At 40.3% G+C, this 19318-nt stretch overlaps 1 protein-coding gene across 2 annotated transcripts in view; it reads right to left on the reverse strand.

Annotated features, from left to right (window-relative positions):
- Positions 1-19318, reverse strand: part of ca16b (carbonic anhydrase XVI b) — a 140113-nt gene that overhangs the window by 44580 nt on the left and 76215 nt on the right. For both annotated transcript variants that reach the window (XM_079578181.1, XM_079578180.1), the window contains exons 3-5: positions 15102-15281; positions 8823-8971; positions 410-505 (exon numbers count right to left, since the gene is read on the reverse strand). In XM_079578181.1, the coding sequence (XP_079434307.1) occupies positions 410-505; positions 8823-8971; positions 15102-15281 (425 nt within the window). The remainder of the gene's footprint in view (positions 1-409; positions 506-8822; positions 8972-15101; positions 15282-19318) is intronic.

Below are 19318 nucleotides of genomic sequence, written 5' to 3' on the forward strand. Positions count from 1 at the left end.
ACAGGTTACATGCATGCCGCACGAGTAGGCAGCAGTACAGGCAAGGGTGCCTCCTCTTTGCAGTCTCTCTTCTCATCTTCGCATCCCTCGTTGTTCATAAATATGGCAATGGCATGACATGGCATTGAATTTACAATAGGCTACTTTACGCACTAACCGGAACAGCTGTTTTTAGCCTACTGTGAGTTGCATTGTCCACAGAGAAAGAGTATATAGTGCTATGCTACTATGGGACAAATCCTCCATTTCATAATAAGAATAATAATTTTGCATCCAATAGATTTCAGGTTCAAGATCTATTTAATTCTAATATATTGTAAACCTATATGAAGAAACCTGTATTTTCTCTGCATTAGATGTGAATTGTTTCCCAGCATCACTTGTCTCTGGCCTAGATCTCGTCTTTTACCTCAAAGAAGATGGCCATGGCGGCGATGATGCGTCTCTCCTTGATTGCTGCGCTGAGGCTGTCGAAGTCGTCCGAATTGTACAGGTAGATCTGCATCTGCGAGAGGGAAGAGAGCAGAGAGTAAATAAACAGCTGAGCTAAAGGAATGGACAAGGAGAGGCCCGAGCCCTGCCATCAATCACCCAGACACAGTGCTAAGGAGCTGATGAAAAGCTCTTTGGAGGGGCATAAAAGGGGCTGTATTTACCACTGTTATAAATCTCCCATAATCTGTGTCATTTCTTTTTGTGCTCTGCCACTCCAAGGATGCAGGAGAAATACGGCTCCAGTGTCCTCAAACGCGCCGAGAGTCAGGAGCACGGCGCACCATTTTCTCTGTGATCAGATCTGAGAGAATAATACCCTTCTAATCATTACCTAAAATCCTCCAGCACACAGCCACGCTAAGGATGTGTAAGTACAATGCAGCGAGCACAAAATAAATTAGTCCTGTCACGGCATTGGATATTTTTTGAAAAATGCATTCCTCTCCTTTCAAAGCAGATATTATGGTAGAGCTGATTAGAATCTGCAAATGATTCTAAAGCCAGCAATTGGAGCCGTCTATCATGCCACAGGCGCACCCCTCTCGAAATAAAAAATCCCTTCATGTCTCTAAACAGAGTTAATTGCCAATAAAAAAAAGGTCCTAGATGTTGATTTAATTAAAGCTCGCCTATTTTCTCTTTCAAAAGGAAAATTGCGATGACAAGTCCTCAGTGAAATGGCAGAGCTAACGACAAAAACGCAAATATTAAAATACGAACTGTTGTCTAAACCGCGGACAGAGCAACTCACGCCACAGTTTTTTGGGGATTAAGGCGAGACACTTTAGGTGAAAAGGGAGAAAATGTAAATTTACAGATATCAATTTGAAACTTTTGCTGTAAATCACTGGCATAAATGTGAGAAAAAAATACATTGCAAGTTATCTGTCATTTTATCTTTTCATATAAGAACAAGGTGTTTTATGCCTAAAAATTCCCAAAATTTCCAAAATTTTCGGCGACAAAATCTGAATTAGATAGAGCTACATTCAAATTTATGGTTTCATTTTATTGATAAATGAGTTACCAATACTTTTTCAGAGGGGATTTTGGATTTCTTGTTTAGTTTTAAAATAAGCTGTTTGTTAGTGGAAAAATGTGTAAAAATTTAATTTTCGCCTTATTTTTTGACATTCAAAACTCAATAAATGGGGCTTAAGGGATTAAATAATAAAAAATCCCTCTGAAAAAATCTTGTAAAATCTTGTTTAGTCCAAGGCTGGAAAATGTGAAGTCTTAAGGTCGTACTGACGTGGACATGGTGTCGCCACAATGACAGAAAAATGTGTTTTGAGAAAAAGGCCCTTGAAATTGCATTCTCCCATATAAGTCTATGGGGGAACATTGAATCAGCGCAATATTTAAACATGTTATTGTGAAGATTAGGTATATTTTTGGTTTCCGGGTGAAAGTTTATATGTTCAGAGACCAATTTGGCCCAAAACCTGAAAACTGAAAAAATTGAGTTTTGCCTTAAGCCCACTTTGTGAGACACTCAAAGCAATGGACCACACAGATAGACAACATAGAATGAAACAATCACTCGCACCCTACTTTGAGAACCCACCCATATCCCATATTGATTTAATGCCTCGCGCTCGCACAGTTAATGATTTGCCAACAATGTATGCAAAGAGCCACCGTTACAAGCACACGCCGAGCATCCATTAACTGGGCCTGAACCAGCTTCACATGGCTTTATCCAGATAATTTGGGTTAATCACTTTCTCCCAGAGTTCCTTTAACCGAGCTTTTAATGGGACTAATTTGTTGTGTGAGAACTCAGCAAGAAAGAGCAGTGGCCATTCATCAGCCTTCAGATGTTATTAACTACATTAGCCAATTACGCTGCCCCCCCCTAAGGCTTCATTTACTCTTTCAGAGTGACTCACGTGACCCGTACACTGCAGCGCTACGGGGGGAGGAAAAAAAAATAGAAGAAGGAAAAAAAAAAAAAAGTGACGTTTAATTATCAAACCGTTTCAGAGAGCAGCCACTAAAACTATAACCGGCTGCCAAAAGCTTCTCTCAATAATAACTGCAGTTCATTTGTCTCTGCCATCTCGACATAAAAGCGATCGAAAAGAGGAGACGGTGAGTAAAGTGCCGGACATAACACACTCTCAAATCTTTATGGACATGTTTATGCGTGATTAGTTTGCGCGGATACGATCTGCACGCGCCGGCTGTGTGACTGATGTAAAGGTAAATTTGAAAATGATAAGCGGAGATAAACAACGTCTGCTTGCAAGGAACAGGTGGAACGTAATGACAGGAAAACATCATTTAAGCTTTGTCATTTTGTCAGAGATTTCTCCACGGACCGCACACAGCAGCAGCCTGTCCACGGGCTTTCTCTGCAGTTGCCGTCGAAAATCGTCTCATTTCTTTCCGCTTTCTTGTTGTTGTTTCTCGAGAACAAAGTGGAGGCAAACTCCAAGCCGAAAGCCGTTCTGCATCCCCAGGTTCGATTTAAGCACAGTCGTGTTTAGCATGATTTCCCCAGACGACCGAAATATTGAGGCAAAACAAGAAAGTTATAAAAAGAGGTTTTTGGAGTAGGTTTCGCCAAGGCAGACGTGTCCTCTTTTACACTTTTATTCCCCTCCATACGGTACAGCGCGGCAGAGAACATTCAAGGTTTCCCATGTAAAATGCAGAACTTTTTAAGATTTCATGAGTGAATATCTACCAGCTTCTCTCAAAAAATGAAAAAAAAATTATGAAATTAAATCTCCAACATGTTTTATTTAGCGGAACATGTAGCTGCTTGTCACTTCTAACACTTTAATTTTAAGAAAAAGTAAAAGTTCAGTAAAATCAGGTCAAAATTGACTAATCACAATCACACTGCACAAAGTTTAGTTATATTAGTTCACACCGTTCACACAGCAAGCCTTGTAATTGACCAGTCGCAAAAAGCCCCGCCCCCTTTAAGAAATGTTAGCTCGCTCCGAGTTGAGCATTTGTCATAACTGGGGGAGAAGCGCGTGTTAGTGACTCTTTTTGGTGCAATTCCCGCGCGTTGTCCTCCATACTGAGGCAAAATGGGTTGCAATGTGCAGTAGAAGAATATATTTAATATATGCAACGAAGGGGAAACTAAAATTATCGAGGCTAAAGCGCCAGCATGAAAGGAAATCAGAAAATATCCCGGGAGCTTCCTTAAATGCAACCAGCACTGTGATGTGGACTAGTAATTCTCTTGCACTATTAGCACACATTAGTTTAGTATTGATAAAATGAGCGTTCTTGTTACGCAATTCTTACTTAGATCTGAAAGCTACGACTTCCTCATTTTTACGACCTGTCACCACTCAGGCTTAAGCCCTCTGTGCCCAACACCTAAGTAAAACAGACCGATACCGGAGGAGACTGCCTCGTGCTGAGAAAATAATCGTGCCAGATATTCCAGAGGCAAAAACAGCTATTTGTCCAGCAACGAAAGCTCATGAAAGTCTTGATAAACGACAAGATGGATGGCAAATGAGTCTTAGCTGGGCTCCAAAGTTAGCATGTGGTGTTTTTCAGCAAATTTTATCGGCTGTGAGAGGGAAGAAACAGGCCCCGCTCCCCTGTGGAGACTAGTAGCTGGTATCCCACCTCATGAGGTCTGTCTGCCCGTCTCTTGTAACAACTGAGTTTGCCATTTTTAAATCATATTGAAAAAAGAAAGCACCAAAATGACCGTGATTGAAAGTTCACAGACCCCAGTTCTTAATACTGTGCATTTCCCCCTTTAACATCAATGACAGCTTGGTGTCTTTTGTGGTAGTTGTGGATGAGGACTGGACTGTCTTGCTTGAACTGCATGTTTGAGCTCTCTCCACAGTGGTCTAATGATGTTGAGGTCAGGAGACTGAGATGGCCACGGGACCCTCACTTTTGATAATTTCTTTTTTCATCATCATTTCAAAATGGCAAACTCAGTGGGTGTGTGAAGCCATTTATGGTCAAACAACTAACTATGAGTGATTTTTGTTTGTTTGTGTTGTCTTTCATATATTCTGGAAAAATAGCCAAAAAATAAATAAAAAAATCTGCCAGGGTATGTAAACGCTTGAGCACAACTGTATATTATATCTGTGGGTATGATTGGACAATGAACAATGACCATTTTGGGGCAGGGTTCAGGTCAATTGCATTGATTGGCTGGAGAAAAGGATTGATGAACTAACCTGGATCTTCTCTGAATTATAAAATCAAAATGGTAAAGAATAATACAGTGAAATAATAAGGATCCTCAGTTTAAGAACCAATGCTTCTTGGTTCTGGTATTTCAAGCAAAACTTCTCGAGGATGTCACACTGATGGGATAGTGACTAGTGGGACAAGTGATTTTATACATAAGGGCGAGACACAAATAGCTAATAAAGTTGTGGTTTTGGAAAAACTGGAAAAAAACGTTTTTAAAAAAGTAAACATAACACTAAATCTGGCCATATAAGTCACGATGTCATGAAGAGGAACAGTTTTAAACCAATGAATGAAAAATTAGAGCCATGGAAATACATGGGCATGCGAACCAAACACCAATTAAGCGTATCAGAATACTTCAGCCTAAATGTTTCTAAAACGTTCCCATTATGTGAAGTAATGTCCCCACAGTCGAACCTCTTAATACATGAACAGACCAGCCTATCAAAGTATGATTTGTAATCCATGTATAATTAATCTAACCCCAGCGACACCATCATATATTATTAGAAAGATCTCCCCGCGGTGGCCTAAGGGGGGAAAAATTCAGCGCTTTCATTTTTCATTACGTTGTTTGTGCGAACAGGTGGTCTATCTATCGATTTCCCCACTTCACTCGGGTGGAGAGAGCGCGTGCTTAGATTAATGTTAAGCTTTAGAGCCACAGCCCCAGTCCACTGCTGTTCGGTTTTAAATATGATCAGGTGAGGTGACAAAGAAAACACAGTTCAAGCTGCACTTTAATACAGTCATTCTCAAACTACTCTATCAAATACCATCTCCAGATGTGTCAAATAGTGATTTTACATATACATTTTTGTAACAATATAATCCTTAGCAATTCATATTTAACTCTATATTATTTGGTCTGATTTTCTCGTTCGCCTTTTATGATTTAATATTAACATAATATTGTTTGCAACATCAAAACATCACAAAAATTAAGCTATTTAAAGGAGAACTAAGTTGTTTACCTTAATAAATCCTCTCCGTAGTCCCTCTGGGGGTTATACAAGTGTTAATGGGATGATTGGGGAGGGTCTTTCATCTCCCCCGGTGGCTCCACAGAAAACCACAATTGCAACTTTCCCTGCTCCGACCCGGAGGTGCAATATACACTAATGGAATCACGAAGAAGAAGCTAAAAGGCTAACTGCAAAGCTATCTGTGGGCTAGCGCCACTTAAACAGTATTTACAGCCTTTGAGCGAAAAAAAAAAGATCTCCATTGTGTAATTGGATGTGTAATATCCCTCTCTCCCTTTGTCTTTTCTGTCAGCGTAGTATTTACTCTCACGGACAATTAATGAGTAAAAAAAAAAGCAACATGCTATGACACCTGCAGTGGCGCTTATGGCCTCTAGGGGCACAAGTTACTTAGTTCTACTTTAAAATTTTATGAAACTTCTTTTTATACAGAATTTTGACAGACTAAAATGAGCACCACAACTCAATCAGAACCACAAAACCACCACTTAACTAGAACTAAGTCTAAAATTAATATAACGCCAGGCTCACACCAGGACTTGATCAGCTCATTATGAGTTAATCTTACTATCCAACTCCACCAGGATTATATAGAACACCAAATCGGGCCCTGCCAAACTACATAATATATGTGTATTTAGTATCACCAATAAGACGCTGGATAACACTAAAGTTACTTTTAATCCCGTTTGAGAACCTCTCCTAAGAGACACATAATTATGTGACTCATTAGGATTCAAAAACTTCCAGGGAGGTGCAGATATTATAGTATTACATGGAGCTGAAGGAAATACTTGAAGAAATCCATATCGCATGGGACTGCATGTGACTCATTTGTTGAAAAGAGAAAATTAGGCAGCAGATGAGCAGATTGGAGTGTGTCTGTTTGCTGTAGACAAATGAACCGAGGGGCAGGCAGAACCTCCAAGGTTAGACGGCTAAACCTTCTCCAGCAGGCAGCAAAACAGACCAACGAGCATGAAGCATCTCCCAAACATAAACAAGACCTTTGGAAACGCGCAGAGTAATGGTGAGCCCGAATGCATCGTGCTACATTAAGGTACACAGGATGGAACAGATAAACAGCCAGCGGCTAGAGTAGATCCATATTACTACGTTCCCTTCAGCTATCCATCATTCGTGTTCACTTTCACCAGGACCCTGCTTCTCAATAAGAAATAATGCATCACACTGGATACATGAACGTGATTTATTAATGACGAGAATAGTATAAAGGTAGAGCAATGCGAGCCATTTCTCTGAATCCAGGCAAAACAAAAAATATATACAATATAATACTTTTACTTATTGCTGGTGTGTGTGTGTACAGAATGCTCCCAGTTTCATTTTCTACAGAAAAGGTCAAACCCAGTGTACATTTGAATACGTCACTGTCTGACACTGGGCTGTTTTTAAAGAAATGGTAATATCTTTCAGCGCGGGGTCCGTGGCGTTTCATATAAATCTCCAATATCCATCATACGTCAGGCCTGGTCTATGTGCCTGTTCTTGGCGCTGATGTTAACAGGATAAATGGGGAACGCAGGCCTTGCGATTATGAAAAATCTTCCTAAGACTTTTTCTTCTTTTTTTTTTTTGCATCCAAATAGAAAAGCTTCAATCACCACCAGCAGAAGGTCAGCAGGTTTGTCTTTACCTTTCACATCCTGTTGTCCTCAGATCTTTGATAAGGATAAATGTCACCCAAACAAATGAAACAAATGAATGGAAGTTTTCTTTCTTTGGCCGTTATTGGTCAAAGATAAGTAATAGCACAGCTGTAATTAGGGGTGGCTGATACGGTTAATCTCAGTTTTAGTTGTGTATTTTTTTTGGATTGGCAATAGACCTGTCCGTCAAAAAACACCACGCCAGTATTTGCATCTGACCACCATTATACCATTTTATAACGTACATATTTGACAGGCTGGAGGGCATGCCTTCTTCACAGCTGCAGAGTTGATCATTAAAGCTAAAACCTGCAATCTTAAACAGCCGCTCCCCGTCACAGCAGCCATATGCACATCAGCTCTATAATGGCCCTCTATAACGCGGTGCCCTTTAACACAAGGCTGAACACAAAATGATGTGGTGATAATAAAAGTAATTACTCAGGCATTTGGCAGAAAAAGACGCAGTGGAGCCAGAAACAAACAATTATTTAGGCTGCCTATGTCACGTCATGTTGACCAAGTATATTACTCATAATATTTAATTTTTTTTTATAAAAGTAGAGCTACATGGCAAAGAAAAACTACACAACCAACTTAAGTGGCATGCTAGTAATAAGAGGGATTTGGTCTTAAATCCTCATTAAATCCTTACATGAAGTAAGAAAAGGAGGAACAACATAAATCTTTAAGTCTTAATAACCTTTGTATCGGGATATAAGCCTTGGCGATGTCTATTGACTTCACTCTCCTCCTTCCCTCAGTCAATCTCTTCTGCTTGTGTCCATCCTTTTACTTAAACTAATCTTGGGCAATAAAAAGCATTTGAAGTGACAGCTCTTCGCTTCACTCTTCTTATCAAAAGCTATTTTTTTCTATTCATAGCCTTAATTCGCCACTGTGTTGTTCTTGATGATTAAATATCTAATTGCTTGAAATGATTTGACTTCAGACAGTTTTGAACATCCCACTTGTTAGTGAGTACTTCACATTAAGATTGGTTGTTGTCAGATTCCCACATTGTGTTCCTCTTACAGACGGACAGCAGAAGCCGGTAATTCAGCATCAATAATAATAATAATAAGAAACTATTTTTTTGTATCTGAAATATCTGAAAGGCAAAAATATGCTGAAATGGACATTTCTGTGAGCAAAAAAACAATTATTCCACAATCCGTATATCAACACTGGATTTCTTATTCCTCTTTGTCATGTCAATCCCAGCAATGGCCACATATGGGACTGCATGATTTGGCATCGTGAGCATGATTGGATTTATTCTTAATGTTTTAGAATCAATATTAACAGATACAATAAAAAACAGAACATATAAGCCATATCTAAACTACAGCAAGTTTTATTCAAAATGGATAACACATTTTTTTAATTGTTTTGCAATTTTGTGTTGTTGCCCTAGTATCATAGTCCAAGGATGATAACAGTATAATAAGAGCAACAAAGCCAATGGCCTTACCTCGACTGGAAAGGTTTTGCCATTGATGCTGTGCTCAGAGCCGGCCGATCCATCAGCCTGGCCCCAGTGAAACTCCATCTTCTCGGCTTTAAACCTTCCTGGCAGCCCCGCCCCGAACACAAAGAAATCATCCTTCAGATGAATGGCAACTAAAGAAAGAGAGGAAAAAGTCCATATTAATGATGCGTAACATTTGTGCACTTACACAGTCTATTGTTCTTGGGTTTATAGAGTTTCTGGTCAATAAACAGCCAAATATTTTCATGAAGGAGCAGCAGAATTAGCTAAAATGTCAATCCTATCACATGTAGTGCTCATTGGCTACTGTCGATTGACATTAAGTGCATCAAACCCTTGGTGCAAAAAGACAATAGTTAACTCTATAAGGGAGCATCACCAAGTGGATGAGAAGCTCATCAAGTTTCTTTGCCTTGTTCAGAAACAACCCTGCCACCACGGACACTCGCTCTTCTCCCTGCCCTCTGGGCAGCGCTACCGCTGCCGCAGGACTCAGACTGAGTGATTAAAAAGGAGCTTTAACCCACACGACATCCGTGCAAATCTGAGGCCTAAACTTCATAACCACCAATATTGTTAAATTACTGCAAGGACTGCACTATTTACTATCACACTGTCCTGACTTGCACTGTACTCCTGCTACGACAATTTACTCCATTCTCTATTGTATCTTTCAGTCATCCTAAATACTGTATTTTATATATTGTGCATTTCTGTATGCATATTTATCCTATTTTTGCTATTACTGTGCGCTGTGGGATCTGTTATACTTATTGGGAGAAAAGTACAAAAACATATGTACAATGTATGATAAAGCATGTGACAAAAAAACTGCAAAGGGAGGGACGGGAAGACTTCAGCTTCTTGTCAGCCTTATGGATGAAGCAGTCTTTTAATTAGCTTTTTTTTTTTCTCTGAGGTAGGTCTGAAGACCAAATAAACAAACAAATAAATACAAAACTAATGTGGTATCTCCCTCCGGCTTAGCGGGCCCTTGTTGAGCCAAAACACAGCAGTCTTTCAAAGTCCAATGAGAAGAGTGTAATCTAGACTGATATCCAAAAAGCACACTCTACAAGTAGGATAAGCCACTGGACAGACTCAGATACTGTATCTCTGCTATTTACTCTTCCTTCGTTTTCGGTCACACCACTTGTAACTTAAATGTTAAATGTTGAGAGCCTGAGCTGGTGACATACCCATAAATCTTACACTTAACTGCACTTAATATACATTAAAACATTTGTTTTGCTAACAAAGACATGGCTCTCCAGTTCATAAAGACGTGATGAAACACCACAAAATAATTCAGAGGCACAAACTCCTTGCAATTCACTAGAAAAAAATGGCCACAAAAACATCTTAGTTTTTTGAGAGAAAAGCAAATTCTTGCAATGCCATGTTTCCCTGTTGTCTAGGAGAGTTCATATTTGGGAATTATAGAAAATATGCCATACACATTAGCCTCAAAACATTTCCAAAGCTTCAGAATCAGCCATTAAAAAGACAAAACAACAAAACAAAACATCTCGGTTTAGCTCAAGCAGCGTGTGGTTGATCTTCCAAGAACTACTTGTAAAGGTCACGTGTTTAAAGCATGTACTGTGCAGTCTTCATGTTTGCCTGTTGCCCTTACAGTCCCAGCGCATCACCATCTTCCCCTGCCATCATTAGCCAGATTAAACCACTGCTCTTTCCACTCATCCCCAGTTATACGGAGGGATTTAGCCTGGCCTCAGCGGCACATAAGGCCCGCCTCTCCTGATTGCACCACAAAGCAACCTGCCAGAATGAGCATGTGTATACAGCCAGAGCACACAACAGACAATGAATCCGACAAGGAGGGAGCCATGTTGGTTTGGAGCAGTGGGACGCGGAGGAGCGAGACATGACAATCTGGACAGAAGGGGGGAAAATCTGTAAAGTACGTGGAGTGATGAGGATGGACCCTGTAGTGAGGAGGAGAGCATTAACATGCCAGCGCTGCTTAAGACCTCAACATGAAAGGTTTAGGTACAAGATGAAAGAGATTTGGTTAGGGCTGTGCAATATTAAAGGAAGGTGTAACACACAGCCAGGCATAATAATATGATCACACACTGTTGAAGTAAATCACAAAGATTACCTCTAGATGGGACACCTGTTAATGGGTGGAACTACATTAGAAAACAAATTAATACCTTACCGTAGAAGACAAAAAAAAAGCTTAATAAATTAGTCCAAGATGTGTTTTCTGAACACAATCTAAATTAGCAATATATGCCTGAAAAATGGCTATTATCTATCTTCCAAAATTGTGCAGCTCTGATTCAGAAGCTTGTTCATTTAATCATTTCACACTCATTTGTTTTGTGCACAACATTCACTCACTGCCTCATAATATACATCTGAATCACAATGAAGAGCTAGTGTGCGCTATTCACTTCACCTGTCAGTGGTCATATTGTTACGCTTGATGTGTGCATTGTGCATTGTGAGTCTCACTTCAGAGAGATAATGAGCCTACAAGGGGGAGAAGGACTAGCTTGTCACTAGAGCCTAAATGTGCATCCTTCTTGTATACACAAAGCACATTTTAGAGCGATGCCCTATAATAATCCTTGCAGCTGGTATTGTCAGAGCAATGTAATCCAACGCAACAACACAGCGAAAGTCAAGTAAAGGGGATACTCATTGGCCTTGGGAGTGTTTCATTAGGATCAGGCCCAGGGTGCGTGTGAAGCCCTCCAACAGCAGTGCAGGAATTAGACGCTAAGCCAAAAAGACCTTGAATCAGAGGCTGCGAGAGAGGAGTAGTGTGTGTGAAAATAAATCCGTGATCAATGCACACGTCTCAGGGGGGCCTCGCGATTCCTCATGAATTCAGTTGAAGTGGTTGTTTGAAAATTTCATGGTGAAATGTTTTGTTAAAAGAAAAGGCTTGCCTGAATAGGCGGCCAATCAACTCGTGTTTAAAGCGGGTCAAGGCACAAGGGAATGCTGGGAAATCAATCCCTATGAAGCCGAGATCTATTCACTCCGTTTTTAATTACGACATTGGCTTTTAAATAGTGTGGACCATGTCGAGGCCCCTGTACGCGTCCTGCTAATCAAACAGACTAGTGTTTGTTCAAATGTTTATTGACATCAGGTAAATAAACAGGGCAAATGTCATTGCAAATGCAAAGCCATGTGGCTGTGTGTGGCTGAAAAGAGAGATAAAAGACCCATCGCGGGTACAGGCCTTTTGTCTTTCTTTTTTCCCCAAATACTACTATGTTACCTTAAAGCAGAACTAGTAACTCATGCCCCTAGAGGACTACGCTGACAGAAAAGACAAAGGGAGAGAGGGATATTGTACATCCAATTACACAACGGAGATCATTTTTTTCAGTCAAACTTGGCTGGAAATACTGTCTAAGTGGCGTTAGCCCACAGTTAGCTTTGGCCGCTAGCCTGTTAGCTTCTTCTTCATGATTCCATCAGTGTGTATTGGGCCTCCAACCTGGAGGCAGGGAAGTTGCAATTGTGGTTTTCTGGCCAGAGTCACCAGCGGGAGACCCCCCAATAATCCCATTAACACTTGTATTACCCCCATAGGGACTATGAAAAGGATTTATTAAGGTAAACAAGTTACTTAGTACTGCTTTAAACCCACCCCTACATCTGCGTAAAAATGTTGGGGGGGTATTAGCTTAGCACTCAAGACTTCCCTTTCGGCCATTTCTGTTTCTAGAGTTGTCACAGTGAATCATCTGCCCCGATCTCAATGCAAGATCTCCATGTGCAGTTTGACCAATCGATCTCCTGTATATGGTCTTCCTCAGGCTAATGCTTGTCTATTTATGTTCCCCATATTATCCCCCTCATTGTTCCCTATTTTTCTACATTCAAACCATCTCAATTTGGTCTCTCTAACGTCACTCCAAAGCATTCTAGAGCTGTCCTGGTGATGCACACTGTTTGAAGTAGGTGAGTAAGTAGTGTTAGGCCAGTTTAGTAAAATCAAAAACAAAAATGCAATTCTTTTCTGACAAATATTGCAATTACAATTAGTTTCTGATCTATATTTTTGATCTTTGTTTTTGAGAGGAGATTGAACCATTAGCTGCACTCAATAAAAAGAAGGGTTTATACAAAATAAGATGCCATTGAGACTTATATTTGACACTGACACTATACTATGACCCAAATGACAACTCAATTACCATGAAGCATATTCTGCACCATATGCATCCAAGTCTATTATTGCTGGTCTGTTATAATTCTGAACAAAATCTATGAACTCTAAAAGAGCCCGTACGGATTCTTGAAATTGTTTCATAACAACGTCAGACTACAGAGTGGTTTGTGTGGCAAACAGCGAAAGCTAACATCAATTCATTTCTTTTATTTCCACTCAGTCAAAGCTGACATTTTTGATGTAGAAAGCTTGGAGGGAACTAATCGCAAAGCTTTTGCAAAACTGTTGAATTCCCTGCGTATTGGTCCAAATTACAGGCCACCGTGTTATTTCCATCTTTGTAAATAAGCAGCCTAAAGCATGAGTCGTCTGTCCCAGTGGCCCTGGTTGCCATGGAAGCTAACAACTCTCATTATGAACAAAGAAAAGAAGAAAAAAAAAAAAAAGACAGGATTCTGAGCAGCCCGCGGCACTCTGGATCAATTCAGGTCAAAACGCTCTGAGCATCGGTTCAATAAATAAGTGAGTGTGAGATGTGTGAACGACCAAAGTGTTGATGATACTGTAGGTTAACCAATTTACTTTCTAATTTACTACTTTGACAGAAGCGCGGCCAAAAAGAAACAGACCAGGCAACTGTCAAGGGCTTTGCAACTACTAAAACATGATCAGAATTAGAACATTTTTGATGACACTGGTTGTTCCGCGGTAGAACATTCCAGGTTAAAAGGTGTGTCACAGGACTTGAGTGACATGTCAGCGGTACCAATGTGACTCTAATGGTTGACTAAACACCAACAGTGCTCATTTTGCAGTGGGTGTGTTTGGCTGCGCTTAGGGTATGTGTCAGGAGTCGGCAAGTTTGTGTCATAAAGGGACTATTTTCTGTATTGCAAATGACCTCACAATTGTTGCCCACGTAAAGCACCTTTTTCTACAAATATCAGTTTTGCCCATCATTTATGACCTAATGGTGTCTTTTGAAATATTGACGGTATTTTCCATATCTTTAGAGTACTTTATCACCATATTGTACCATATTGGGGCCTCATGTCGCCTACCCGCGGAGTATTTGATCGAATGTTAGAAATTGAGCATTGCCACAGAAACGTTCTGAAAAAAATTGTATAAAAATCACTACAGATAAATACTTATTCCTTAAACGTAGCTTTTGCTCCAGTCCAGACTAGGAACACCTCAATGACAACAAGACGGTAATGTCCAACTGCCAAGCCTTCTCACGGAACAGACACGTTGATTATTTAGATGTATTTTGCATGTGGCTTTAAATTTAAAATAAAAAATATCACCCTGTTCTATTTTACTCTCTCCCGCTTATGTTCATAAAGGCCCAGAGAAAACAAATGTGTTTGTATATATTTTCTCAACATCATATTGTTTTAGAGCCATCAGGAGATATGGTTTTATTGCATATGCCTCAAAGGCAGCTGTGGGAGCCAGTTTCATATCCTGGCACCGATTCATATCAGGTGTTTTAAATTCAACAAGTCTTGGATAAGCAATGACAACCTGGTTACTTTGTGATCTGGCAACATCCTATGATACTCTAGAGTTTTTCTTGTTATGCCCCCACATCTGGGCATATTTTTGGTAATGCCAGGATTTGGGGAAAATGTCCTGACTTCAGGGAACATGTGTGCATTTTGGCTGATGAACCATTTTGTTAGTGCTACATGACAGGATGAATAAATGTGGGATGTGGGTGTTGTTTACTTCTTACTTGTAGCTTGTTTGTAACCACATTTAGAAACGGGCATCAAAATGTGTAATGTCTCAGTTCAATGATGACATATGAATTTCAGGTCACAATGTGTCATAAAACATTTACAGCAGAAAGAAGATCCACTCATGGCACATTAATGTACTTTCACAACAGTATGGTTAGAATGTAAGAATGTAAGAAATGCGTTTCTTAATTATTCAGAGGGCAAGTGTCATTTATAAAGATATGCCATGGAATCTAGCAAAGTAAAAGCTGACTCCTGTACAAACTAACCACAAAGGTTAAGAAAATTGACTCTTAAATACTGTCAAGGCTAAAACAGAAAATGATTTCATTGAGTTTCAGGGTACCATACCTGTCTTGCCGGTGTTCTTCATGGTGGTCTGGTTGGATGACTCCTTGTTGAAGTTGTCGAGCACTAGTTCTTGGTACTCCTCTGAAGTCAGCGCTTGCTCGTCCGCGATGTCCACTGGGGATTGGTTCTTTGCTGCACACTCAGGGTATAAAGTCAGCCAGCCTCGAGGCCCATGGCTCCCTGTGCACACACAAAAACAACAGATCTTACAGCATGCATAAGGTACGGTTGGCTCACGTGCCTTATCAACTTTCTCAACTGCAAATGACTGGGCTGGAGGATGAGCCTCATGTGCAAACGTTGAAGGGGGAATGTTAGCTCCTACGTACTGTATATTTTTGATTGAACATGATTACTGCCCCCTTTTTCATTTGTCACTCTGCATATCATCCTCACAAACACAACTGTTATATAAAAAGGCCAATTAGCTAGAAGCATGATGGTGTGCTGTGGTTTCCAATGTTTGTTGTCAACCAACAGCCAGCAAAAGAGGAGTGGCTTCTTGCCAAATTTGGTGAATACACATGTTTCATTACACAGGTGCTTAGAGTTTATTAACGTGCAATGTGCCCCTTTCAAAAAACACAACGAAAATAAATCAGTAGAGAGTTGCTAAGCCGGAATTTGTAACACCTGAAAAACAGGCCGTGGTTCCACTCGAACACACGTGGCAGATTTAGACGGCGATGGCGAGGCCGAGGTCCCGACTACGCGCGACCCTCTAAAGCTTCACAACAGCTGAGAAAACATGTCAACACAATGAGGATTCGACAAGAGGCGGCAGGCAATTTCGACGTTAATTGAGGTTGTTTTATAATAACAATGGGAAAATGTGACGCTTGAATACACCTCCACTGTATTAAAAGGAGCACGAGTCCAATTATTTTAGGTCACGGTGCCAATCTCATCTCCCAACCACATCAAAACACGGCGACGACTTTTGCTTTTATCGAGAAAAAAAATTCTACTGCTCAAATTAGCCGATGAACATGGAAGGGAATTGTTTGAGTATGTAATGTGTGCAGCATTGTTCTAAATGTTTAGTAACTGTTGATTGTTTTTTTTAAATTGTGTTTTGATGTCAGTGCGTGCTGAAAAACATGATCTTGGTTTGCCCCTAAATCAAGACACAAAGACAGAATACCATAAATGCAAACAGTTTATGTCAGTTTTTGTCAGTCAAAGAGAATGTTATGGGATATATTACCTGATTTGATATCAAAGCAGAACTAAGTAGCTCATGCCCCTTGTATATAGAGTATACTACACTGACAGAAAAGACAAATTGAGAGAAGGATATTGTACATCCAGTTAAACAGTGGAGATACATTTTTTTCACTCAAACCTGCCTGTAAATACTGCTAAAGTGGTGCTAGCCCGCAGTTAGCTTTGCCTGTTAATTTCTTCTTCGTGATTCCATTAGTGTGTATTGGGGCCTCCGGATCGGAACAGGGAAAGCTGCAAGTGTGGGAGATGAAAGACCCCCCGATCATCCTATTAACACTTGTATCACCCCCAGAGGGACTACGGAAAGGATTTATTAAGGTAAACAAATGACTTAGTTCTTCTTTAACTTGGGTGTACCATATCTGACAGGACAATAGGAACTGCCTGGTTGATGACCAAAAATACATTAGTGGGGATCCGATCAAAACGTTCGATTTAACCACTTGACCTCCACCTGAACTGAGCACATTTTCTGAACTGAGCACACTTTACCCAAATCTAAAAGCGTCTTGAAAAAAAAAGGGTCAAAATAGCGCCAAAAATAAAACGAAACCACGGACAAACAAACTGATGTGACAAAAACGCCGCAAAAAAGCGATAGAAAAGTTACGAAAACGCAACAAAAAAGCAATGAAAAAGTGACAAAAAAGCCTTGAAATAGACACAGAAAAGCGACAAAAGAGCAACAGGAAACAAGTGATGAAAAAGGGACAAAAAACGATACAAAAAAAGGCCAAAAGTGACGACAATGCAAGGGGAAAGATCGATTTAGATGAGTCTTGTAGGTCTTAGCTGTCAGATGAGGCGTTACTCTGGCCTATAGGCAGTACACTTTTAAAGCTGATATGAAGATCATAAAGGAAATGCACTTGGTGAAGGTGCAGGAGCTAGCTAGAAAAGTTCAGGTCCCCTCAAATCAAGCACTGTTACACAATAAAACACGTTTGTTTTGTTCTGGGGGAAGGTAATTAAACATTATGACAAATATGAAACACGAGACTTCAAACCCCAGGGCTTCATTTTTCATGTGCTTCCAAACAGCCCTCAAAGGGAATTGTTATTAATAATTGTAATTAATAAGTATGCCTTTTAGAGTAATTTACAGCAATCAAACTGCATCCTCATACGAACAGTTCATTTCAAATGTGCAACAAAATGCACCTACTCCCCTCCACATTCGACAGATTAGGCAAATTGACTGTTTCAGTACAAAACAGTTCGCATTAACTATTCATGTTAGGCTTGATGCGGCAAACTAACTTCCTGTACACTCCCCGCGCGCTGTCTGCTCTTTTAATCCGGTGTCTCCCACAGTGACTCCGACACAAAAGAATAATCCACAGACAACAGGGGTCCTCTTCATCGGCGTGCGGCTACAATGGCCCGACGCAACAACAAAAGCGCTTACGATAAGGGCTACAAGAACGCAGGCATGCGGTTCAACTTTTCTGGGTTAGCGCAACATCACAGTTCCCAATAGAAATGCGGCGACTTGGGGTCGTCCGTCCCATGAAAGGGGGACAAACTTAAAAGGGCAGCTCGTGGGTTTTTGATATGGATAAACACCTCGAAGCCAAAGACACAGAACCCTAGTCCTGGGTGGATTCCAGAATTGGGTTTGTTGTGAAAGATTCTGAAATGGTTGCTTTGTTGTCTAGCTGCACAATGTAAGGAGTTTTTATGGGTTGTATACAGAACTGAGGGGTGAACAGAAATGTAATCATGACCATTGGATTCTGTTGCTTACAAATCTATAGCTCTGTTGTCAAGCATTTTCTATGAACATGCGGCTTCTTGTGTTTCGTTTAGCTTTCTCTCGAGATGTAATGTCTCTTAATCAACAACAGCAGCCAACAACTGGGAAGGTGGAAAATATGGCGATGACTTTGCAGCATCGTCTCACATTAGCACAGACAGGGCGCAGACCAAGCGCCAACAGCCCCGTGCTTTATCAGGCTGATAAATACAGCCCGAGTTCAGGAAAAAAAGAAAAGAAAAAAAAGTGCACTTAAAGTGGTAGAATTGCTGGAATCACTTGTTTTTGAACTTTTATTAAGATCAATGGTTTACCAGAGACAGCTTCAACTGCGGCGCCGGTCTGACTCCTGCAAAAAATAGAGCAGCAACTAGGACATTATCATCAGCAATCTGTTAGATGAGGCTTTGGATTCTGATTGTAAAACGTCAAGTTACACTGGCGGTGTCGAATATAGAAATCACCGTTCAGCACAATAGCACTGTTCGATGTGCCTCTTAGACTACTAAAGAAGTGTATTCAAACATTAAATCAAGAGGCATAATGTCATACCTGCTATGCAAAAATGTTGACATATGTATAATGCTTTTCATCTTCATCTCTAAGGAAGACTTTGTCCCTTAAGTGCCATAATGACAGAGGCTATGGGTAAAGAGAAGAAACCAGCCTTACTCCTAAGGAAAGGCAATCAATTTATGAAAGAGCCCTTAAGTCTTTTCTTAAGTTTATACAAGTTAACTTTGTCTTGGAATGAAAACAGCAAATTCTGAAGACAGTCCCATAAATCTGAAATTGTAAATTTGCCCATTCTGGTGTGACGGACTAAAAACTTTCAGCCAAAGCAACTCTAAGAAAATGCCTAATAGCACTCTGTCCTACTTAGTTCCACAAATAAGTGAACATTTCCAACTATGGCAGTTTTACACTTGAAGCTATCCATGTTTTTGAGAACTGTCCTTTTGTGTTGTATCATAAGTGAGAGCAGGCTACACTTATTTCCTTGGGTCACATCCTTGAACTAGAATATGCAAACCTCGAGGCACATTTGTTTGGATCTGCAACAACAAGCTATATATGCCCGCTGCAATATTTGAAGCATGTATCGTGAGTTTTAATGTGGAGTGGGATTCGCAGCACACAAGAGGCACGTCCAACAGCACTGTAAATGGTATAAGGGAATCTGTTCAGAACCATTACACTGTGTTTGGCGTCATGATGAAAACATCCATCCTCA

The sequence above is a fragment of the Gobius niger genome (genome assembly GCF_951799975.1).
Source record: "Gobius niger genome assembly, chromosome: 20".
Taxonomy (NCBI): Eukaryota; Metazoa; Chordata; class Actinopteri; order Gobiiformes; family Gobiidae; genus Gobius; species Gobius niger.